Source organism: Fulvia fulva, chromosome 5, assembly GCF_020509005.1.
Source record: "Fulvia fulva chromosome 5, complete sequence".
Classification (NCBI taxonomy): Eukaryota; Fungi; Ascomycota; class Dothideomycetes; order Mycosphaerellales; family Mycosphaerellaceae; genus Fulvia; species Fulvia fulva.
The window spans coordinates 4770390-4794146 of record NC_063016.1 but is presented as its reverse complement, the minus strand read 5'-3'; the positions used below and the strand labels follow the sequence as shown (position 1 = coordinate 4794146).

At 53.3% G+C, this 23757-nt stretch overlaps 9 protein-coding genes across 9 annotated transcripts; 3 read left to right on the top strand and 6 right to left on the bottom strand.

Moving 5' to 3' along the window:
- Positions 1–1023: 1023 nt before the first annotated feature.
- On the top strand, positions 1024–1464 carry CLAFUR5_20213 (uncharacterized protein; the record flags this gene model as incomplete). Its single annotated transcript, XM_059463050.1, has 2 exons — positions 1024–1106; positions 1452–1464. The coding sequence occupies 2 exons, from the start codon at positions 1024–1026 to the stop codon at positions 1462–1464; spliced, it is 96 nt and encodes a 31-aa protein (XP_059319015.1).
- Positions 1465–7752: 6288 nt separating this feature from the next.
- On the top strand, positions 7753–9285 carry CLAFUR5_06440 (Oxidase ucsJ; the record flags this gene model as incomplete). Its single annotated transcript, XM_047905588.1, has 3 exons — positions 7753–7845; positions 8250–8442; positions 8492–9285. 3 exons carry the CDS (start codon positions 7753–7755, stop codon positions 9283–9285), a joined length of 1080 nt encoding a protein of 359 aa, XP_047762340.1.
- Positions 9286–9391: 106 nt separating this feature from the next.
- Positions 9392–10155, bottom strand: CLAFUR5_06439 (Short-chain dehydrogenase srdC; the record flags this gene model as incomplete). Its single annotated transcript, XM_047905587.1, has 2 exons — positions 9392–9822; positions 9858–10155. The coding sequence occupies 2 exons, from the start codon at positions 10153–10155 to the stop codon at positions 9392–9394; spliced, it is 729 nt and encodes a 242-aa protein (XP_047762718.1).
- Positions 10156–10942: 787 nt separating this feature from the next.
- CLAFUR5_06438 (2-oxo-Delta(3)-4,5,5-trimethylcyclopentenylacetyl-CoA monooxygenase) lies at positions 10943–11966 on the top strand (the record flags this gene model as incomplete). Its single annotated transcript, XM_047905586.1, has 2 exons — positions 10943–11908; positions 11949–11966. The coding sequence occupies 2 exons, from the start codon at positions 10943–10945 to the stop codon at positions 11964–11966; spliced, it is 984 nt and encodes a 327-aa protein (XP_047761631.1).
- A 158-nt stretch (positions 11967–12124) lies between these two features.
- On the bottom strand, positions 12125–12788 carry CLAFUR5_06437 (Short-chain dehydrogenase/reductase ABA4; the record flags this gene model as incomplete). The annotated part of the gene is given in 3 exon segments (XM_047905585.1): positions 12125–12319; positions 12333–12659; positions 12702–12788. The coding sequence occupies 3 exon segments, from the start codon at positions 12786–12788 to the stop codon at positions 12125–12127; spliced, it is 609 nt and encodes a 202-aa protein (XP_047762717.1).
- A 219-nt stretch (positions 12789–13007) lies between these two features.
- Positions 13008–13447, bottom strand: CLAFUR5_06436 (uncharacterized protein; the record flags this gene model as incomplete). The annotated part of the gene is made up of 2 exons (XM_047905584.1): positions 13008–13072; positions 13132–13447. The coding sequence occupies 2 exons, from the start codon at positions 13445–13447 to the stop codon at positions 13008–13010; spliced, it is 381 nt and encodes a 126-aa protein (XP_047761616.1).
- A 137-nt stretch (positions 13448–13584) lies between these two features.
- Positions 13585–14409, bottom strand: CLAFUR5_06435 (uncharacterized protein; the record flags this gene model as incomplete). The annotated part of the gene is made up of 1 exon (XM_047905583.1): positions 13585–14409. One exon carries the CDS (start codon positions 14407–14409, stop codon positions 13585–13587), a length of 825 nt encoding a protein of 274 aa, XP_047762716.1.
- Positions 14410–16351: 1942 nt separating this feature from the next.
- CLAFUR5_06434 (Pumilio domain-containing protein) lies at positions 16352–19965 on the bottom strand (the record flags this gene model as incomplete). Its single annotated transcript, XM_047905582.1, has 2 exons — positions 16352–19646; positions 19730–19965. The coding sequence occupies 2 exons, from the start codon at positions 19963–19965 to the stop codon at positions 16352–16354; spliced, it is 3531 nt and encodes a 1176-aa protein (XP_047761600.1).
- A 1396-nt stretch (positions 19966–21361) lies between these two features.
- CLAFUR5_06433 (uncharacterized protein) lies at positions 21362–23251 on the bottom strand (the record flags this gene model as incomplete). Its single annotated transcript, XM_047905581.1, has 2 exons — positions 21362–21489; positions 21544–23251. 2 exons carry the CDS (start codon positions 23249–23251, stop codon positions 21362–21364), a joined length of 1836 nt encoding a protein of 611 aa, XP_047762714.1.
- Positions 23252–23757: the final 506 nt, after the last annotated feature.

Sequence of the window (23757 nt, the reverse complement as noted above, 5' to 3'; positions counted from 1 at the left end):
AGCGGCGTTCGAGAAGGGGATGTCAGTCCACTCACTGAAGTGGAATGGAGTGTCTTGGTTGTCGAGGTTGACACCTCTATCGGTGGCGTGGTCACCCATGAGGATGACTCGAGTGGTTGACGGTTTGTTGGTCTTTTGTGATGTCAGGGCGAGAGCCTGGCCTGTGAGATGCAAGGGTGAAAGCGAGAATGCAGGTGCGAAGTGCAGATGCAAAAGGGTATGGTATGATTGCTACATAAAACAAAAGACGAAGAAAGCAAGAGAGGCCTGGGGAAGGCCAGATATTTATACGCGACCCTCGCGAGTGCGTGTCCCCGCATCAACAGGGCTAACCCGTGCGAAGCCGCGCTCAGCAGCTTTGCTCAAAACCTTATTCCAACCTGCCCTACGTTCCGAGTCTTCCACGTGCTTCTTCTAGGGTCCAGCGCAGTCGCGGGTGCTCGCGGGAGTGCCGTGAGTCACACAGTCACGAGCCGAAGTGAATCTGTCAAGGTTTGGTAGAGGGGTGAATTTGGAGGGCTGGGTCCCGTAGTGAATGTTGCGGGGCATGTGATTCTTGGCGCTCACACACCAAGCTGGACTGTCACTTCTTGACGACTTCTGAGCACTCTGAGGCTCTTCTGTCCCCACCTTCTGTACACTCTGTGGGGAGACCATGACAAGTGCTTTACGTTAGTAGTAATAGTAGTGTAGGTAAACAATACCTAGGATTATAATATACTATTAACTTATCTATTCGACATAAGTAGATAACGCCTATAACGGTAGGACTAATAAATCAGTTTAGTAGTAGAAATAAGTAGCGTGTCCTAAGGCTGTAGGTAAGCGCTAAATTGTTTGGACATATAAGAATTTCTGAAGACAAGGCCGTGAGGGTAGTGTTTGCCCTTGGAAGAGCCCGTGAGCCGGTGGTTTTACTCGCACTCCCGAACATCAGGCGGCGCCAGCACGTTCCTTCATGTGCTGATGTTCCACGAGCGGACTGCCACGCGCTGAAACGCGATCTTTGTGGAACATCAAATCATGACACAGCAGCTACAGTATACCAACGACCTGGTTCCCGTCATGGAGAAGGGCACTGAGATGGCCAGCAAAACCCGCCCGGCGTGGAGTGTCTGCAGGAACACATGAGGCGAGCGACTGCCGAGGGAGGTTCGCTGGCCGGCAAGGTACTGTAGCATCGAAGGATGTGATGTTGCAAGATGCATCCTGCACTCATCAGGAACAACAACTAGCTGCCGTCCAGCGCCGTCTGCGAGTGGACAATGTGTCATCCTGTGGCGCGGCAGCTAATAGTCAATGTCAATCCTTCTCGTTGAGTCCGCTGTCGGGTAGCTCCATCTCCATGTGAGTACGTGTTCGTGCAGACAACCCACGGACGCGTAATTCAGAAGTCCTCATCGCGAGATTGAAAGAGACTGATTGCATTAGCTCCAGCTAACGACATGCAGCAACAAATCCTGAGGATGTTGTTGCTGTGGAGGTAAATTGGCATGAACGGCACAGCTGTGCTGCACCTATGCGTAGATCCCCCTGCTTAATGCAGCAGGCACGAGCAGCAGTCCCGCCGACAATGAGCAGGCCCACATGCATTCGACAGGGTAACAATGTCGGTTGCCGAAACAGCTTGTGCCAAGCCTGACACATCGAGGTCCTTGATCATCTTCAACTGCAGAGAGACGAAGTGCAACATCTGCCCTCGACTGCATGTTGAATATGAGGCCATGAACTCTGGTCGACAACAAGCAATCCATTGCAGGCTTGATGGGACTGAAAGACATCGCCCTGCTACAACACAAGCAGTAACAGCCGCTGCTGATGGACATCCACATTCACCTCGGTATCACAGCACTTCCAGAGGCGTATGCAGAGTGATTGCGTTTCACCAGGACCGAAACAATACAACAAAGTTGTGTGCTACTGCCACGCTTCGCGTGGCTGCTGCGGTGCGTCGGCCGGCACTGCTAGCTGCGTCTTCAAGAAGGCATGTCTTCATCACCAGGCACGCGCAACACAGGCCTCGACAGCGTGTGTGCAGAAACGGAGACACTTGGATTGCTTCATGTCAAGTTGGTGCCCGACAGCAAATGTACTCCAGGTCACACGGTCAACAGAGTTCAAAGCTTCGTTAGAGTTGTGTCCTGGCATCTTGCTTGTTCACCCATCAGAGCGCGGAGAAATCACACCACAACCTCCCTTTTGGTCGAGATGGAAACAATATCATGCGTCTGTTGGGAGCCCGAGCATTCCTCTTCGCAGCTGTTGCAAGCGGTAATTAGCACAAAGGCCACTTGACTGAGGTGACCTAGCAGCTATCCAATCCAATTTGGTCTGGCACGGTACCCAATGGCAGCGGGTATCTTCGATCTCCTGACACTTCAGTAAGTGAGCCGAGTCATCTTTACTGACACCGCCATTCGATGAATCTCTCATCAACCCACGCGTTGCGCTCACACGGTCACCATCGAAGATTTGACACGGCATCGCTGTAGAGAAGCTTCACATGTCAAGACGAACTTGTCATGAACTCAAAGTTATCACTCTTGTCTGCAGCGCCTCCGGTGCATTTTCGAGATCAGCAATTGTACATGCTTCACAAGGTTCGCAAGCGCTATTCCTGTCCAGCTGGCAGGGGCGTCTATCACCAGCAGTGATGAATTCATGCAACGACATCCGATTAACAGCATCAAAGCCGAGCCTCCCTACTTCCAGGCATTCTGCATTGCCCATGCTGAGGTGTTCAGAGCAACGAGAAGCCACAATAACGTTAGCGGTCTAACGTCCCGCAGAAGCACTAGTCTCCGCCGCCAGGCACAGCCACGTTCTGCACGATGGAACAACACGCACAGTTTCTGGACAGCTTCTAGAGAACCATGATCTATCTCGTAGCCGTGTCGGTCCCCATGCACCCGCGAAGCGGGTGTTGGACAACCCAGTGATATTGGACACCTCAACGATATCAATGAGGTGTATTCAACTATCTATTGGCTATATCGTCCATACAGGCAAGCCATATTGGCATAATCTTCCGTCTCTCCACTGGATAAGCAGGTCTGTTGTATGTCCCCTTGATATAGCTCATAATCTTGCTTATCCGGTGTCTCAATTCACCTGTTCTTGCACGTGCTAGCTGGGCTTCAAGCTGCTTTACTGTTTTCTCTTCACGTTCTTGTATAGCAGCTCTTGCGTTGATAGCCTTCATGACACCTCCACGCTGAAGGTGTTGTCTCTTCTGAGTGTTGCGAGCATTGCGAGCGTCCTGGCGGACCGTGGTGTTGTTCAATTCAGCTACTGCTTCGGCGCCCTCAACGATAGCAATCTGGGCTCCACGGAAGAGTGGCTCCAGTCGCTGCTTAATAGACTCATCTATCAATGGATCAGCTATAAGCGCAGCAATGTATCGACCGAAGGTTCTCACTGTTGTTAGAAGCTGCTTATCGTTGACAATCGGCTCCGGTGTTGAGACTCGTTTATTCGATCGAAGAGCAGCTAGGTCTTGCCTTGCACGAGCCAATATTGGCTCCGGATTGAAGGGGTAGATACCACACTTCTCGAAGCCGATTATGATGGTTGTTGGCTTCATTGCTTGCCTTCTGAAGGCCTCGAAGTCATGCAAGAACTCGAGCTTGTTGTAGTCGCTACAACCATAGCGAGAAGCTGAATCCACAGCCTCTGCGTGCCAGTGCTCGTAAGGCTGGAATACGACCACATCTAAGGGCTGTAGAAAGTGTGTTATATAGGCTGGCAGTGCAAAGGGGATTATCAGATGCTCGTCACAATATTCAATGAATTCAATCGTTAAGTGAGAGCCGTACCCATCCATCAACAGCAGCCTGTATGCACCTCGCTGTGTCTTCGTAGAGTGCTCGTTGAAATGTCGCAGCCATTCCAGTGTAAGCAGGTCATTCGTGTATCCAGAATCACTAACACCCACAACCGTGTCGTCTTCAAGGTGTTGGTACCACGTATTCAGGTGCATCTTCCCTATCAAGATGAGGAAGGCTGGAATCACATGCCCAGCTGCTGAGACAGCAACAACATCCGTACAGCTCTCACGGTTGTTGGCAGTAGGAAGGAAGTTCTTCCTCTTCGGATATCGCGTAAGAACGTACTGGTTCTTCGCAACACCAATGCGGAAGCCAGTCTCGTCCATATTCCACATGTCCTCAGGCAATATGCCATGCTCTTGACAGGTCTCCCACAGCTTGCTGTACCACCATTCAAGGTCACCAATATCCCACGCCGCTGCTCTTGCTGCTTCCAATGGTTGTTGCTTCACCTTCTTCCATTCTAGATGTCGATTGAGCCATCGTTGTGGCCACTTCGAGCTCACAATTGGAGGTGATCTAGGTCCAGTATGGTATCGCTTGAGGATCGAATTTGCGCTGATCTGGACCATCCGGAGTCGCGCGGATACGCCTATCTTGTCACACCTCCTCAAGTAGGTTGCAAGAACAGCTTCTTGATCGTCTGTCAACACCGTGTGCGTACGCGGCCGTGTGCTGCGTGAGTTGTGACCGAGAAGTCGTCTTCTGACGCGTTGGTAATCGACACCCCAGTTGGCGGCTACCTGCTTGACAGGACCTGGATTTGACGCGTCGCAGTACCACTGCACGGCCTCACTGATGAGCTCCTCTTCTTCACGATAGATGGAAGCAACCATATTGATGAGATAACGCGTGTTGAATGGAAGATACGCGTGTTGGAAAGCGTGGTTTTATTGAGGTGTCCAATATCACTGGGTTGTCCAACACCCGCGAAGCGGGTGCATGGGCACCGACACGGCTATTACGATCTTCCCTGACCCACGCTGACGCCATCCCTTCATGGCTTCCGATTCCGAGGGGCAGTTGCAACGGCGCTGGCATCTTTGAAGCCCTAACCCTAACCATTGAAGCCCTTCGCCGGACCCCAGCTGGCCGACCGGACCCCGTCATTTACTGCTTATATTGATTGAGCTTTTGCTACTACGACTCCAAACTGCACCTCAAAAATCCCTTAGCATCTATCTTCTCCGCGCACCCGAGCCGGCAGCGAGTGGGGGGGGGGCTCCCAAGGCAGGGGTAGGGGCCCCGCCGATGTGCCCTCCCCGAGGCGCAACGGCGACGTGTAAGATTGTCGACATTTGATGAAATTTGATTAGGAACTTAATGAGTCACTGGGGTCCGGGGAAGTGATGAGGCTTTGAAGCCTCTTGACGGCCCTGGCCATCTGTGAGTTTGGGCACTGTTCAGAACGCACTTGACCAACTATCCGCCTTCATTTCTCAATGAACCGCGAGCACGGCATGGAAAGCTGAAGCTTACGCGTTGCTGTCCACCGAGTGACAGATATGAGATATGAGATCTGCAAGCCGTGAGCTGATCCGTTGCACATGGCGGCAATTGACGGCCAGGAACTTCTCAACCGCGACAGATGGGACACTAGCCCTCAGCTAGGAACTCGACAGACCGCGAAACTGAAGGCCCCATCGACATCGACAGCATCTCACCAGGCCGACATGCCGTACGGTCAAAGTGCTCGAGGAAGTGGTCCGTCCGGTTTCAGTTTGTGCAAGCCACTCAACATACCATGGTACGCCGCTCACGCCGGAAGCAACCTACCAGACTGCCGGGCTTCCGGGTGGAGACTAAAGACGTACGCGGCAGGTGTGAAGAAATGCTACTCTCCGGAGTCCAACATCACCGATGTTCGGCTGTGGAGCATCAATCCTCTCTGCGTGCCAGGGAGCGCCCACCTTCTGTTCATGTACCTGCGCCGAACGGAGGTGGTCACGATTCCATTCATGTTCCACAGCTCACGCAGCCGGGATGATTGACGCCTTTCTTCGTGAGGACTGAGGACCTTGATTTGCCAAGAAAATGCTAGAGCGGACGAGGTAAGTCCGCGGTCAATTGCCCTTTGGTGCCTACATGCATGTGAATCAGCAAAGATGTAAGCATTATGGACCTGGTCTGCAACCACGCTGTGATGCAAGCAACGTTTTAGCCGGCACGTGCCCTACGTATCGACGCTCAGGCCTGCTGTACATCATCGCTCTTGGCCAGGATGACTACGACTCTTGGATTGTACTTCCTAAGGTGTGTCGCTGATTCCAATCAGTATAACAACCACTAGCGCTTGGCGAGTGTTGGTCGCAACATGGGAGGAAAGGCGTAGAAGGGCCCTCGCCTGAAATCTGGGTCAAAGGTGTCGACATGGCATGGTTGTGGAGCTTCTGCTGGTTGTGGTAGCTGCACTCCTGTTATTAACAGGAGCTCTTGTGTTTGGTGATCGTGAGAGACCAGCGCCATGGCATGTCTTGGCACGATCAAGGCAAAGGTGAGTCAGCCACTTCGCACGTGGGGACTCCTAAACGACCAGACCTCTCATCGATAGGGCGGTACGAGTATATCGTAGACTACGCATCTGCGACATTGTTGCGAGGTAGATTGTGCCGGATGATTCGCGGGAGCCGAACGACCACACCTAGCCGATTTGTCCTACGGCTCGGTCCTGCTATTAGGCTACAATGTTCGCTGAGTATGGCTGGTCGACGGCGTCAACATTAGGACGCAACTGAGATAGCTGGAGCATCAGGGCCAAGAGCAACTGTGGATGTCATGAAACATTCTGGCTACAGCCAAGAATGGCGGTGCATCCAGATCGAAGGCCATAAAACGGGCCTCTGCACTCAGGCTGTTCAAGAAATCTGTATCGATCATTAGTAAAGCATTCAACATGCAATTCACGGCATTCATCGTCAGCTTTGCGCTCCTCGCCTCGACCGCGGTCGCATCGCAGGTACTTCCTTCTGTCCTTCACTCTGAAAAGGTGGTGCTGATCCATTGTACAGTGCCGTATCGGTCAGCGAGTCACCGCTGACTGCTGCTGGGGTGGTCGTGGTAAAGACACTTACCTCGAATCGAACAAAGCCGCATGTAACGACTAGAAGAATGGCATGGGTAATCCTGACAATATTTGCTATGATGGCGGCGAGTCGGAGAACCACTGTGCCAATAATGGGTTGACTGAGGCAGATTGCGTACGCTGAATGATAATTTGCTGCGGTACTTTTCCAGATGCTGACGGTAGAATAGGACGCCGACTGCTGCAGTACTGTCACTAAGTGGGGAATTGGATGCCCAAAGTAGGGCGGAACAGCGTGTCGACCTTCTTGGAGGAAGTGAGAGTGTCTGGTGCGTCTCGATCTTGTTTGGTGAGAGGGTGATAGCGCCAGCTGCCCGTCATTGATTGAGAAGTTGTCTATACCCGAGCGTCAGTATCAAAATCGAGAGCATATGCAATGGCACATCTCCCTCTGTCCTCGTGTAGGCGAGCATCCGGCACCACCTCCGTCTATCGTATTGCTTCCCTGGTCACATGTCATTCTTCAAGGCCAATAACAACATCGGTATTGCATCGACAAATCTGCCGGCATTTCAAGTCGTGTTACTTGAATGGCAAGTGATGCCTGAGGGTACAAGAACGGCTCGTGCCATGCTGGTGTCATAGTGGACGAGTCGTTCAGCCATCTGGCCGTTCGCGACCACAGCCTGTAGAATCGCATCTCTATGTGAGAATGGGAGTTGCCTGCAAAACAAAGTCTGTGCGCACGCGACGAATCGTTTCGCGTCGAGAAGTTCCACCTTCTACATGTATCTCTTCTCGTGCATCGCAACTGCCACACCGGAAATGCATTACCGCAGCAGGAGTGGAACAGGAAGGCAGCAATTCCGTTGCTCATGCACAAGTACATGTACGCCCTGCCCGATGTGGCGCCTGCTCCCACGACCGGAAGCGGTGACATCCTGCATCCTCGATGTCTTGGTCGACAAGCAATACACGCGTGCTATCGTGTCGAACGTACAAGGAACAAGGACAGGCTAGCCGCCAGGACGACACTCCTGTGCGTTAAGTTGAATACTAATATATGGATACATAAAAGTTGATAAAATAGAAAGAGCAACGCTTTCAATATTACCGTATTTAGTGGCTATTAATAATTAGCTAGCGACGTTATGCTCTATTAACGACTACTTTATCCTCCTACTTATTAAAAAGATCTTACGACGCCGTCAAAAGCTACCTAAAAGTATCGTTGCCTAATCGATAGCATCGTATATATAAAGGACTACCTTAGCAAACGATTCTCGACTATCTTATACTAGCATTATTATAAGTCGACTATAAGCACTAAAACTGTTTATTACTAGCGCTACTATAAGTCTTCTATCGATTCGGTAGAATTACCTTTAATACGATATTAGGGCTACATCGGCGGTGATGCCCTGTATGCTATAGCCACTGCCCATCCTGACTGGGACATCACTTGTCTGGTCAGAAACAGCGACAAGGGAGCCAAGGTTGCGAAGCAATACCCACAAATCAAGTTCGTCTACGGTACCCTAGATGATGCGGACTTGATCGAGGGCGAAGTGAAGAAAGCAGATATCGTTTGCAGTATGCGACCACGCCTCGAAAGACTGCAGGCATGCTCATGGACTTGCAGACTTCGCCAATGCCGATCATGAGGTCGCCGCAAACGCCATAGCTCGTGGTCTTGCCGCGCATGATCCATCACTTCCCGGTTTCTTGATTCACACATCAGGCACAGGCATCTTGATGTTTGAAGATCTCCGAGACAAGACTTTTGGTACCCAGTTCCGCGACAAGGTGTACGACGACCTCGAGGGTGTCGCTGACGTTACGTCCTTGCCTGACGATGCACCGCATAGGACCGTGGACAAGATTGTGCTCAAAGTCGGGACAGACCACGCTGATCGAGCCAAGACAGCTATAGTCTCCCCACCAACGATCTATGGCCCAGGTCGTGGTCCTGACAATCAGCGGTCTCATCAGCTTCCAGAGCTCTGCCGCGTGACCATCGAGCGAGGTCACGCTATCAAGGTCAACGAAGGCAAGACTTACTGGACCAACATTCATGTTCACGATCTGTCAGATCTGTACCTGAAGTTAGCAGAAGAAGCTGCTGCCGGTGGCTCTACCAAAGAATGGCCCGACAAGCCAGCGACATGGGGCGCCGAGGGATACTACTTTGCGGAGAACGGTGAGCACGTCTGGCGAGAGGTCAGTCAATGGGTCGCTACGGAGGCGAAGAAGCAGAATCTTGCTTCTACGGACGAGGTCAAGTCTGTCTCTCCAGAGGAAGCCGGCAAAGCCACGGCGTCCGGCCAAGCTCTTTCGGCCAAGCTCTCTGGGGCGCCACCAGCCGTTGCAGAGCCAAGCGTGGCAGCGTACTTTTCGGCTGGAAGCCGACAGGTGTCAGCTTTAAGGACGAGGTGAAGAGGGCACTAGAGTGGGAAGCAAAAGAGCTTGGTGCCAATCCAGGGCATGCGAAGAAAGCGGCCGAGGGCAACAACAAGTAAGTCATGGTCATGTGTGATCTCAGCTATCTTTGACAGTAGCCGCCATCAACCATCAATGCTGAGCCAGTCACGAACGATGGCTTGCCCATCCGCTGCATTGGCACTGCAGTGCCCACCCGTTCCTGCATCGCCTTCAACACATCCGGATTCCGTGTCGTCAACGGCGTTTCGGTATCACCAGGACAAATCGCATTGATCCGGAGGCCCTGGTCTGCATAGTCTTCTGATGCTGATCTCGTCAATCCAATTATAGCGTGCTTCGAAGCTGTGTATGATGCCGAGAGCGTAATGCCGACAACGCCTTGTATCGAGCTGAAGTTGACGATCGAGCCTCTTTGCAACTCTCGACCATGAATCAAGGATTTGATAGGCTCTTGCTTCAGCATAACCTTCGCAGCAGCGCGCAGAACGAAAAAGGTGCCATCCAGGTTCACCTCCAGGAATCCAGGATTCTCTTCCAATCAGACGTCTCAGCAAAGGCTACGCCACCTTGGTGTTTCATCGCAACGCCTGCCGCGTTCACGACATACTCGAGTCGACCGAATCGTTGAGCAACCTCATCCACAATCTTGTCGACTTGCTGCTCATCGGTCACGTTAACTTGGTGGACCACGGCCTGGCATGTTGGACTGATCGCTTGCACTTCACTCTGCACAGCTTGGAGATCCTTCAAGTTCATGTCCAGCAATGCCACGCCAGCGCTGCCCTCGGCTGCGAACCCCTTCGCACAGGCTCGGCCAATGCCCGACACCGCCCCTGTGATCAGAGCGAAGCCTGGTACGTCCATTGTAGACACAGGCCTCGAGTGAGCCGGTGCACTCAGATGGCCACCAATCTGGTCGATGCGATTCTCTAGAACAAGTAAGCTTGACTCAACCACGTCGAGGAAGTCCTGCTCACGTGTCTGGATGGTGGACGAAGCCGTGGCAATGTCGAAGCAAATGATACCTACAACAACTCGGAGCTGGGAGACCCCTGCCTCTTGAGTCTGCTTTCGGCATCTGCTCGAGACCCATGTCTATCATTCATGTGATCTCTCGCTTGGTGTAGCTTTCCTAAAACATCAACCCCACTTTTCGGACCACTTTGGACTGAGGTCACCGGGAAAGCCATATCGCCATGACGAATGTCGATTCGACACGCGACCACTTGAGCGGCACGATGACTGCGCGATTGTGCTTCTGTCTCCTCCACATACGCAGAATCGGGTCTCCTACCAACCATCTTGCCGGAGAAGTTGCTCGCGGAGGAAAGTGCAGCCAGAGAGCTGATGTCCTCGCAGTAGCTCAATGTGCCATCGGCATGTGTTGGTCGACACGCATTCAGCACGATAAAAAAAGAACGCACCGTCTGTGAACGCTGCGACGTTGCGAACCGTAGCATTAAGTGAGAAGCGTGTTATCTCCGTTGAACCACCCCAAGATGCCAAACTCTCGGCTTCCTACTGACGAAGTCCACGATTTCCTGGTCCTTGGCGCAGGCCTCTCTGGCGTCTACAGTCTATACAGCATTCGCAACCACTTTCCGGGCTGGCGGGTGAAAGTACTGGAAGCTAGATCAGACGTAGGCGGTACATGGTACTGGAACAAAACACCGAGTCACTGTCATATTGCTACTCCTTCGACAAAGAGTTGCTTCAGGAATGGAGCTGGAAGCAGCAGTTCGCTACTCAAGCTGACACCCATGAGTATATCAAGCGTGTGGCCACGAAGCATGATTTGTATCAGGACATTCAGTTCCACACACGCATCAAGTCTGCAAGCTGGGACGAAGGACGTAGAATCTGGACCTTCGCGGATGAGTCGGGTAAATCATATCGTACTAGGTTCTTCATCAGCTGCCTGGGCTTCCTCTCCGCGCCAACTCTCCCGAATATCCCTGGCATCGAAGACTTTGCCGGCCAGTCCTTTCACACCAACGCGCTTGCCAGCAAAATCAGGGCTCATGACGAGATCCGCTGGCCAGCGGCTGGTGTGATCGGTACCGGAGCGACGGGCATCCAAACGATCACGACAGTATCGAAGGAGCCGTCCATCAAATCACTGAGCGTGTTCCAGCGAACAGCGAAGTGGTCAGCGCCTTTGCGCAACTCCGAGATCACACCTGAGCGGATGGCCAAGCACAAAGGCAGCTACGAGGAGCTTTTCCAGCAGTGTGCAGAATCACCAAGCGGCTTTCTCCATAACTCCGACCCTCGCAAGTCTCTAGAGGTCACGGACGAGGAACGACAAGCACACTGGGAGAAGCTTTACAAAGAACCCGGCTTCGGCAAGTGGCTTGGTGTCTTCAGCGATACATACACAGATCGCCGCGCGAACAAGCTATACTCCGACTTCATCGCCAACAAGATCCGGCAGCGAGTGCATGACCCTGCCACGGCTGAGAGCCTGATTCCAAAGAACCACGGCTTTGGCACGAGACGTGTCCCTCTCGAGAGTGGCTACTTCGAAGCCTTCAACAAACCTCACGTTCACCTCATCGATCTACAAAAGACTGTAGGACAACGGCGCGATGGCAAATGGTCAAGACACCAGCTCAACGTATCCTCTACAATATCCACAAAACCACTAACAAACCCAGCCTCCATCAACATTGTAGACCACATCCGTGACGAAAGACGCCTCACCACTCAACAAAAACGCAATAACCCTAGCAACCTCAACCGGTTCAGCTCGACGCTTCTGTGCCGTAATCTGCAACCCTTTCGCCACAGCTTCCGGATCCTCCCCCTGAGACATCGGTGTATCAACAGAGCCTTACGACACAGCATTGACTCTGATCGTCTGATTCTCCTTCGCAGCCGTCCTGGTCAGACCGATGACGGCGGCCTTGCTCGCACAGTAAGCACCATTACCAACAGAGCCGAACTGGCCAAGGGCACTAGCAGCACTGACGATGCTAGCACCACCTCTCATAGCTCCCAGTTGTGCTCTGAGGCAGTTTAAATACGCCTTTGGTGTTGACGGTGAAGGTCATGTCCCATTCATCATCGGTGACTTTTGTGATGGGTTTGGCAGTCTTGATGATGCCCGCCATGTTTAGAGCGCCATCCAGCTCGCCAAAGTTCTCAACGGTTGCTGTCATCCAGGCGTCCTCTTCTTTGCTGATGCGGACGTCGACAACGATTGCTAGATGCTGTCCTTCGAATCGAGACAACGAGTTTGCTGCGCGTTGCACTGCTTGTGCGTTGACGTCGGCGAGTGATAACAGTGCTCCACGCGAGGCGAGCAGCTCTGCTGTTGCGAGTCCCATCCCACTGGCAGCGCCGGTGATGACAATTTGATCAAGATCCTCTCAGTCGTCGACTGATGTAGGTTCTGTATGTGGACGTACGACTTTGCCTTCGAAGGATGCCATCATTGTGTCCGTAAGCCGTTCTTTGCTGGCCAAATCCTCGGGTACAAAGTTCACTGCAATCATCTTTGTGCAAGTTGCCTAGCAGTACTTGTAACCACCATTTATTCCGCAGCTCAGCCCTGAACTTTGAGCTTTGGGCTATACGCCCTGCCAAAGAGGAAGGTATCACGAATTGAGCCAATCGCAGCTATGCAGGTTCATGCAGTCGTTTCGGTCGAGGTTTCGCCTAGCATGTAGTCCCGATACTCGTTGCTAACCCTCGTCGTAGTGGAAGTTCACACGCTACCTAACACAGGACTCTAGTGCGTAGTATTCTCTGAACGTCCATTCCGCTTTCGAGTCCAAGCCTTCTCTACATCCGCCATCGTGGAAGAAAAGACCCGAAGCCCACTATGATGCGACGTACGTTCGAACCACTGTGCGAAGAATGCTCGCAGCTCCGGCGTCTCAGCCTCACACGCTGCGATGTAAGCAGGCCAGATCAGTCTGACTGTCGCGAAGCCCTTCTCAGGATTGGCGCATTCGAAGCTTCGGAGAGAGTCTCGCACATCTGCCACATATCGCTGCAGCACGCCAGCATCCATACTGTAGATGCGGCGATAGAAGTAGGAGCCGACAGCTTGGTGTGTTGCGTCCATGAGATGACCAAGATCTTTGTCTCGGCACGATTGAGAGTTGAGTTGCTGCATGAGAAAGCTCTCTATCACTTTAGCCCAAGCCATGAAGTCTTTGACGGACAGCCTGCTCGACGCACCCTCTTCAAATTCGCCGTCTCTTTTCGAGCAAGCCGCACAATGAGGGAGACGAGGAAGATGTAAGACTCAGGGAGCCCGAAAATCTCAGAGTATTGTTCTGCCGGCTAGATGCCCGGTAGCTGCATGTGAAGATCGTCTTCCCCTTTGTCTCGGTCTTTGATCGTAAGCATGTTTGCTTCCAGATGTTCGAGGCTTGGGAGGCGAAACGAGATGTTGTCTTTGCTGTTGGCAGCGCAGGCGGTTGAGATTTCCATACGCAGACGACGATTTCTGGAGCGTCCATTTGCCGTGGAAGTGCTTTCGTAGAAGATGCGCTCGTATGCATAGCAATGATGCAGTAGACGGCATTTCCGAGACTTTCTTCGTCCCAAGCCACGGAGACGGATGAGCCTTTCAGACTCCAGGAGGAAGTACTCAGCCTCGTATCGAGTTCCGGAGACTGTTGCCATCTGCGCCATTGTGAGCAGCACCATCAGCTGAGTCTTGTATTTTGCTTGCTTGGGTTCCTCGTAAGCCGACTGTAACGAAGCTCTGGCATGCTCACACGCCTTGTGCTTATAGATCTCACTCTTGCGATGCCAGATGGGAGCATGACTTGTGCCACCGAGGCTCGATGCGCCGATGGAAAGTATGCCATAGAAGACACACAAGCTTGCTTCACCTACTGCTTCCTGCAGTGCGAGGCCTACGAATGTGTTCTTTACCAATGGTAGGAAAAGGACGTGCCACGGTGTCTTTAAATGTCGGAATGGAGTAAAGAATGGCAGGACGCTGCTCAAGTAGTGCTTTAGTAAGATTAGGGCATCTTGCGAGGTGTCAATGATGCCGGATCGGAGCGGTGTGGTCGATGGCGAGATACTGAGCTGCTCCGTTGAATATTGAGATCCGACGACGTCGCGCTGCACGCCATTGCTCGGGAGCATGGGCATTGTGCTAGTCTCGAAGAGCGAGAGAGGCGTGCCATGAGCAAGCTGCTGTAGTTGGGGATCGACATCGATGCCTTGCAAGTCACACAACTCAAAGGCCAGCCGCTCGTTAGTGTCTTCCAAAAGATGATCGATGATCTCCTGTGTGTCCGGCGACCACGCCTGTTCTAATGAGCAGAGTTGGTTATGCGGCGGGCAGGGCGTTACCTCGCTTCCCGTACTGATGAAATAGCTGATTTACATCTGCCTCGCGACGGGCTGCAAGACACCGAAGGGGCCATGCTGCAGACTGACATAGCCAGACGGCGCGGTCTCCTCGCTTCGCTCGTCGATCTGTTCAAGAACCCAAGTCGTCCAAGACGGCGGCACGCTCGCAGTGAGCTGCGCGCTCATACATTGCCGTTCCTCAAGCGTCAACAGAGGTCGTCGGAACCGACTAGGTCCTCCTAACTGTACATCATCAGAGTCGAAGAAGAGGCTGCTCTCGTAGCCACAGGTAAGGCCTGCCTAAATGCATTTCATGCACACAGGACGCTGTTCGTCACACTTGGTCCTGCGGCTTCGACACTGCCATTGTCAGTACCAACCTGATCATGTCGAGGATGAAAAGGACAGCATACTGCTGTGCAACCTCCAAACGACCGATTGCGCCCGCCTTTCGCTGTCGATCCTGCCACGTCTTGAGGGACGATAGTGGTCATGGTAGCCGATTCGAGCGATTGTGCAGCTCGTGTCGCTTGTGCATAGCCAACGCAGAGGCTGCAAGCACTGCCTGTGGACGGTAACGTCCTGGCAGTCCCATGGACTAATTACGTTGGGTGTAAAGTCGAGGAAAGTGTCGGCCGAAGTCCATCAAGAGCTATCTGGGCGGCAAGGTGGATATCGCTGATGGTCCAGCATTTGCAGTGGCACATTATATTCACTGTCCACACCCCGTCAACGTCCCTGAAACCTTGTACTTGGAAGCTAATCTGCTTGTAGGTCGTGCAGAACTCTCTGTGTCGAGGTATGCTTCTTGTGAGCCTGGCAGACTGAGATCATGTTTGGTTATCGGCCGTCGTCGGCATGACTTTTGCAAAAAACGGGGAGGCATTGCCCAGAATCAACCATTGTCACCACCGAGCCTAGTTTGAAGATGTCTTACAGTATACATCCGCTACTTGCATGCTCCGTCTGACCTGACGTGGAGATGCATGTCGAATGCATGGACGATGGAGCACAATTTAGACGGCGGTCTAATGAACTTCGTACATTACCACGTGATCGCTCATTCAACAAGGAAGACCAGAGGCACCGCCAACAGTCTTAATCTCAGCATTTCAAGTGGCTACATACCACTACAACCCCCGGAAGAAGTCATAGGCAATTGAAGATATACACAAAACCATTTTGGTGATAGATCGTAAGGCGCCGGTCGGTCGGCGGAACACTCCCCTCACACCATTCAACAGAAGGAGTCCCATGAATCAACTCCCCATACGCTGATCGGCGCCGACGTACGTTTCTCTCCCCATGTAGTCACAATCACGGCAAAGACTCCCTGAGCGCCAGCACTTTTCCACCTCCCGCGGTCCAAAAACAAAGCAAAAAGGACATGGTGGTCGTGGTCGTAAAACAGGTAGATGGACACAGAAGACAAAAACATGCCCTTCTCCTCAAAAAATGTCCAAGAAGCTCATGCCGATGCTAGGCATGATCGATCTGGCTCTCGCGAAGCAATGCGCCTCTCTTTCCACGCCCGCTGTTCGCCACCCTGGACGCCAAGTGTGTCTGCTCCAGTTTCCATCGAAACTCCCAGTGATGCTCAGACGGTGGCTCATGCGCGTGATATAAGTCCAAAGGATAAGTTGTGCTCGGTGTACTAGTCGTTACTGTCAAGTGTGGTCTGATTGCAATCGTGGTCGCTAGGGTTGCTTTCTTCAACAGCACGACGGCGGGTCCGAGATTAGTACCGAGGACCTGCTCTGCCTCTGCGGTTGTTGCCCGATGCCATCTGTCCCTGCATGTGATTTGGGCCATAGTATTGAGACGGCATCTGATACTGCCCATAGCCGTTCATGCCAGCCATTTGGTTCCCATAGCTCTGTTGCTGGTATCCGTTCTGCATACCCATGCCAGGTGGCACCATCGAGCCCATCATTTGACGGTATGGATCCATCATTTGAGACCCTGGAGACGCTGTGCCATACCCCATGCCATTTGGCAAGCCTGCGCTTGGCGTGACACCAACCGGGCTGCCATAGAACCCAGGAGGTCTCGCCATCTGGCCCTGCGCGAGCATGGCATGCTGGTATTGCATCGGATTGATGGGACTGATGCCAGCGTTTGACATGGAAGGACTGTGAGTATACTGCTGCACGTACGGGTCAAAGCCGTTCGAATCCATGCTGATTGAGCGTTGCAGATCGGGCGTCATGGCTTGGCCCATCTGGGCATGCTGAGGCGCGCCATAAGGAGAACGTCCGTAGCCGTTTGAATTCGTGTCCAGATGTGGAAGGTGGCCGTTGACCGGGCGAGGCTTGGAGCTGGAACGCCCGTCGTGGCTGATGGGTGTGCCACCGTGACGTGTGGAAAGACCGACCTCATCCATCAGACGCTTGTAACCCTGTGATGGCTGTGCCTTGATGATCAGGAGCACGTTTCGGACATTCTCCACGCACTCTGGTCGTATGGCCTCGTCCAAGAAGGGAGTGGTCAGAACCTTGAAGATGAGCGTTCCGCCGCAGGTATGGTCACTGATGATGTTGGTCAAAGTCTGTTCGTCGAAGAAGAGCGCACGGAGAATGAGGTCTCTGGCCTCCGGCTCGTTTCGTTGGTTGATGATCTTCAGAACAGTGAGGTAGGCAACTTTGTGGGTACAGAGGTAAGTAAGGTGGGGGGAAAGTCTCGGGGCCAATACTGAACGTCGCTGGGGAAAGGTACATGTGTCCAGGAACCAAGTCAAGAGAAGCGCCCCGTTCGAGTTGGTGGCCAATTGTACACTGTGAAGTGCAATGGCCGCGGCCATCAGCCTCTTGTGGTCGTTGGTGGCGAAATGGCTTTCGAGACAGGCGCGCATGGCACGAGCTCCGAACCTTCCTTGAGCAATGTCCCAGAGCTTGCTCAGCATCGAATCGAAGATGAAGTCGTTGAGTGGTGCTTGGAAGCGTAGGCAGCACTGCATCACGTAGTTACCATATTGGTCACCAAAAAGATTGACGGCATGAGGCTTGAGCGCGTTAATGATCAAGTGCATCTGGTTCGAAGTCCTGGCAACATCGATGACCTTTTGGGCTGCCCAGGTACCGTTCTTGTGCACACCAATCTCAGCCAAGTGCGGCGAGATCTCGGATAGCATGGCTTCTTTGGTCTCCTCGGAACAGTTCTCGAACAGCTTTTGCACCACCGTGTTGCCAAGGTAGTCGGATGACAGCTCGGCAACTTCGGGCAGCATCTCGAGAGCAATCTGCTCAATCTCCATTGGGCCACAAGAGTTGTTGTCAATGCGTTTGCGTATCTCGCGTAGACGTGGTGCATCGTAAACTCTGCTGTGACTTGGTTCAGGAATGGGTGGAATTTCCAGCGCATACTCATCATAGCGCAGTGCATTTTCCAGGCTTTTGGCGATTCGCTCTTGGTCATCTGGCGAAGCGCCAAACTGCTGGACTATGCCATATATCTCATCGCGTAGCTCGAGCAGATTGGGAGTAGCGAGGGCTGCCGCTGCCGTCTCAGCGTTGATGTTGCCGCCAGCTGTGTTGTTCGCGCCTGAATGGGTGCTGTCGATGCGGTGTTTCGACACGAACGGATCCGGGCTTGGTGATGGGTAAGCGCCGTTGGCTCCAGGTGTGTTCGAGGCGCTCTGCTCCTTTGCAAACCCAATCCTGATCGTCCCGCAGCCAGGGAATATCTCTTTGCCATTGCATTGCGCTTTTGCTGCCATGGCACTCTGAACGTTCTCAAAGTTGACAAAACCACAGCTCTTGTGTGTGAGAACTCGTGCAAACTCGATTTGACCAAACTGACTGAAGATGACATTCAGCGACGTGACCGTGGTTGACGAAGGAATATTGCCCAGCCAAAGCGACCGTGTTGGTGCTTCCAAATTCGGGTGGAGACCGTTGTCGTAGGATATCTTCTTGTTGAGGTTCATGTTATGGACCGCAGTCGCAAGGCCACTGAATTCGGATCCATCGTTGCTTTGCAGGTCCGCCGCAGTCATGCTGCTGTCGGCAAGTCGTGATGGCGTCGGCATGTAGTTGCGCAGGACACGCTGTGAGGGCGAATCCAGCACACCCGCAGTACGAGCTCTAGGCCGATTGGCACTAGCAAAGTTGGCGAAGGCCTGTACTTCGAGGTTGTGCTGCCGAACGGCTTCATTGATCGCTGCCGCTTGGGCTGCTGTAGTCTCGCTGTTTGGTGTGAAAGTACCCGAGTACAGCTGTTGCTGCATTGCCTCGTATTCGTCCAGCACTTCCTCCGGACCATCTGCATATTTCTCTTTTGCATTGACAGAATACGATCGGAATCGATTCGCCGTGTTCTTGTTGAAGGCATTGAGTGCCGCCAAGTCTGCAATAGTGACTCCTCCTGTGCCATTTGCCCGCTGTTGGTTCATGAACATGTCCATATCCGCCCTTGACAGACCTCTTTCTCTGCCAGACTGTGGGGTGTCCACCAGACCCAGGTAGTCCAAAGTTCTAACATCACCATCCGCTGGTGAGGCATTCGGCGAAGATGGTTCGTTGGACGATCTAATGCTCTGCAAGGTGCTTGCTCGCTCTCTGCCAGCCATCCAATTGCTCGCGAACAGAGAGTTGCCGAATGGACTCGAGGCGTTCAGCAATCCTCGCTGCGGCATCGAACCAGCTCTCATGCGTGATAGAAGAGCTGCTTGTGCAAGTGGAGTGCCGTTGGCGCTCTGTGGGTCTCCTGACGAAGGAGGACCGGACTGGTATAGACCGGGGGAGGGCGTGGCTCGATTCGATTTGGGCATCGCCGAGGTCGGCGTGGTACCGACTGAGCTCATGGCGGGAAAGCGTGAGGGAACAGTGCCGGCTCGCGAGCGTCGGACTGAATTTGATGCAGACAACGAACCTGGACTGCCAGTGGATAGGTTACCAACGTCAAAGTCCGGAAAGCTATCGCTGCCGGGTGATTCGGGGATGGTCTCTCGTAGTGGAGTGGAGTGTCCGCTACCAGTAGTCGGTGGACCCCAGGGCTGGGGAGAAAGACCTTCCTGTTGCTGAATCTCACGAGCGCTGCAAATGTCTGTCAGTGATGCTGCCCTGTTGTCACGCACTTGGCTGCCAATGCGGATGTCTATCTTGGATGTCGAACTCACCGTTTAGGAAAGAGGCGACTGCCAGAGCTACCTTCTAGACTTCCCCCAAAAGCCTTGGACGGCGAGCCTGCTCGACCATTGGCAAATGGGAAACGAGAGCCGGTAGCTGAGCCTGAACCTGCAGGAGCGTCGATCGGCGAGTTGGCACCGGAGCCGTTGGCAGAGCGTGACTGGCCCATGTTGAGCTGAGGCAGACCTTCGAGGTTGATAGTGCCTGGGCGAGTTGCAGGGGCCATTATGATATTAAGTTCAACGTTTGACCCTCGGGGGGTTGTTTCAACTCAATGTCAAAGGAGTGTGACCTGCGTATATGATATGTATATGCGATGCGGATCGGGGAGGTGTGATATGGAGATCAAGGCCTGCTTGTGTGCTGCGTGCTGTGGGAGGTCCTCTCTCTGCAAGGAGGGTCTCGCTCACCAGCAGCCGGGCTCAGCCTCAGGCAGTGCGCAACGATCGTACTGTACAGTGCACACCAGCTCTTGTCGACACGCCCACACAAACGCCCGTCACCTTCGTCGTCGTCGTCGTCGTCGTCGTGGGTGGTGGTGGTGGTGGTGTCGCAGGTCGAAGAGGCTCACGTGGGAGCCCGCCGAGTCTCCTGAGGAGTGTCAAGTCCAAGGCGAAACGAAGCTCGAGTCAGGCGATGGGTCTCGGCGGTGATGGATGTTTCGGTATGGATTAAAGGGCGAGTGCAGCTTCGTGCGTGGCCGGGTTCAGGATGGTAGCGATGGAGGGAATTCGCGGCGTCGGCCAGTGGGTGGGTACGAGGTCGAAGTATCCTTTTGCAGGACGTCCACGGAAGGATAGGTGGAGGTGGCCCTGAGGTGGTGGCGCAATAGACGTTCGCAGTGAACGGCGAAGGGGAGGATGCGTAGTGTACAGTGGCCACAGCCTACGCCGAAGCCATGTGCACCGGGCTGGATTGTTAGATAATTACTGCACAGGTGAAGACGCACATCAGACTCTCGACTCCAGACGAAGATGGCAGTTGGCGCTAATGCCGGACGAGGCCATTTCTGAGACAGCTTGGCGGACTGCCGAAGGACGGAGGAGGGCAGCCACACCACACCACGCTCTACTACACACTACTACAGCAACGGTCATCGGCTACACTTTCTCACGGCCTTTACACACACGATAGATCCCTCTACACCTCTTCGCCCCCTATTCTCTGCGGCCGCAAGGTCTGCCCGCTGCAGCCATTGGCCAAGCGCCATGTTTCGAACCAGGAAGTAGCCGCCCTTGTCATTCTAGCCTGCTTCACATCTCGCCGCGAGCTTGGTGCAAGCCAGCAGCAAGCGGTAGTTCGTCACACGACTCTGCCCACAGGCCACGTTGAGACCTTTGGGGAACGAGCAGGTAACGTGCTGCTACCATGTTCACGACATTGCTGTGGAACGAAGCACGTTGTGTGAAGATGCAGTACGTGGGGTTTCACTTGCCCAGATCTTGACATCTAGTCCGTTCTTTGCTGTGCAATACTTCTATGACTACATGCCTATCGTGCTGTGAACGCCGGGTTTATGCACCACCAAGACTCGTTCTATACCTCCGGGGATATCGTGATGCCAGAAAACGCCCATGAAATACCACAGCTCAAGCCTACGATGTACTTCGTCGCAGACCTAATCATGCACCAACGTGACGTGCGGCATCGCTGACAGCGTTGACAATCGGTAGTCGGCCTTCTGCTGTCTGTGCCACGTCTGCACCTTCCTCTCCCACTCCTTCTGCTGCGAGGTCTTCGTCGGAATAGACTGCGTCAAAAGTTAGCAAGTAGCTGCAAGTTTTGTTGCAGCGACTGCACTTACTACCAGGCCTGATGAACCACGAAACGATGAATGCCAAACCGAATGTCGCACACAAACACACAAACACCGTCTGCTTGAAGGTGCCAACTGTTGCTGAATAGATGGCATTGAAAATCGCAGGCGCAACGACTCTCGCGAGCGCATGCAATAGTCCTGTAGCACCAAGAAGCTGACCTGTCCGATCTGCGGGAACATGCTTCGTAAGGGATGCAGAAACTGTAGGTGAACCAATTCCACCAACAGCAGCCACAACACCAGACAGGGTGAAAGGTCCCCCAGTCTTTGATAGGGCATATCCAAGAAAGCCCAACATGTCGAAGAAGATCGCGAAGCGGATGACAGCCAGATCAAATCGATCGCATCCTTTGGATTTCTGCTTGCTCGGGTCGGCCTTGCCTCTGACCAATCTCGTCACGATGGGCAAGATAACGATCAAACACAGGACCCTCGAGCTGTTCACTATCGTCATGAATCGCCCCGATTCGAAAACACCCCATCCAAAGGTAAAGTTGACGTAAAGGACGACCACGCTGAGGCTGCCCATAGCTACGCCAAAGACGATGGTATCGACAGCCGCCAGGACAATCAGGTTGCGTCTGAGAGCTGGGCTTGTCCCCGGACCGGTCGGACACAGGATCTTCAATGGAGCAAGAAGGTTGAGAGTGCGGAGAGCGTTGATCCAGTCCCAGTCCGGCCCTATCAGAGCCTGCGCCAAATCGTGCTTCTGTATCGCCTTGTCCCGTCTCTTCTTAGACAGTGATTCCGGCACAAACACGAGCACGAACAGGATGAAAGCCAGATGTACTGCCGTCAAGATGTAAAACACTATCACGATCCTGCCCGTCCATTTGACAATGTATCCCGCGATGATCGGACCAAGTGCTATGCCGGTGAAGAGACAACCGTGGAAGTAGCCAAAGGCGACGTTTCGCATGTTTGGTGGTGTGCAGTCCGTGGCATATGCATTGCTAATGGACATTGCGACGATGAATGATCCAGTCAATCCATCCAATGCATAACTGAACAGAAGCCAGGGCACCGGGAAGGACTCGGGGTACATGGCTGCCGCGATGAAGATGACCTCGCCCAGGACTGTTCCGATACTGGTCGTGATGAGGATCGGTTTGCGACCATATCGATCGGACAATGCACCAAATTTCGGGCTCGTTATCGCGGAGAGTATGCCCGCGATCACACTGCCCCATAGTGTGAACATAGACGCCCTTGATTGCACTTCCGGTATCCTACACTGGTTGTTGTCGCCGCCATTGAAGTCGACCGGGGCCATGGTAAAGCCCGGTATCTTGCTCATGTTCTCGGCCATGTATTCCCGACATACCAGCTCCAGGATGAGGTTGAGCTTCGGCGTTATTATACCTCCAAAAGCGCAGGCCAGGATGAAGAATGGTCCTATCACCCAGAATATCGAAGGCCTCTTCCACCATGGGAGATGTGCAAACTCCTCTATGCTGCCCCATGACGGCCGCCGTTCCTCCTCTTCGTTGTTTGCGCCGTCTCTTTGACCTAGCAGTGGCGATTCTTCGTCGATGTCATGCACTGCTCCATTTCGCGACGAGACCTTGATGCCACCTTTTGCTATGTTCGCCGCAGGTTCCGCGCGTTCTGCTTCCCGCCTTTGTTGTTCCCGGACAAGTGCTTCGGAGTCCAGTTCTACCTCCGCCTCCGGGACCGCGTCGCTGGTATCCATTCTGTTTATGCTGACCAGCAGCAGTGCTCTCGTAGGTGGAGCGTGTCGAAGTCAAACCAAGCGGCAGGTAATGGGCGCCACGGCACCCTGTGATTGTAAGTGCTCGGATCTGGAATGCGCTATGGACTGTGTTATCTTTGGAGGTGACGTCTTGATGATCCTTCTCGGCGATACCGTCGTATCAACTGGTAATGGCGATGGGACATAAGAAAGAATGAATGCACATACGATGGGACAAAAGAACGACAAACGAGCGCTTCATGGCTGCGACTGAGTTATGAAGGAGGGCAATTATGCTTCTGGCTTTCGCATTGGATGTCATGGCAAAGAGGATGCACCACCCGCGGCCTGAGATCCGGCCCTGTGGTTTCTAATCCTATCACCGCGCGCAGCAACTCAACCCCAGCAAGACTGTAGACTATCCGTTGGCCACCGTCCGAACAGCCCCACTTGAACACGTGCTCTCGTTTCTCCCAAGCTTGTTGCTGTTCTGCATCCGCGTTGTG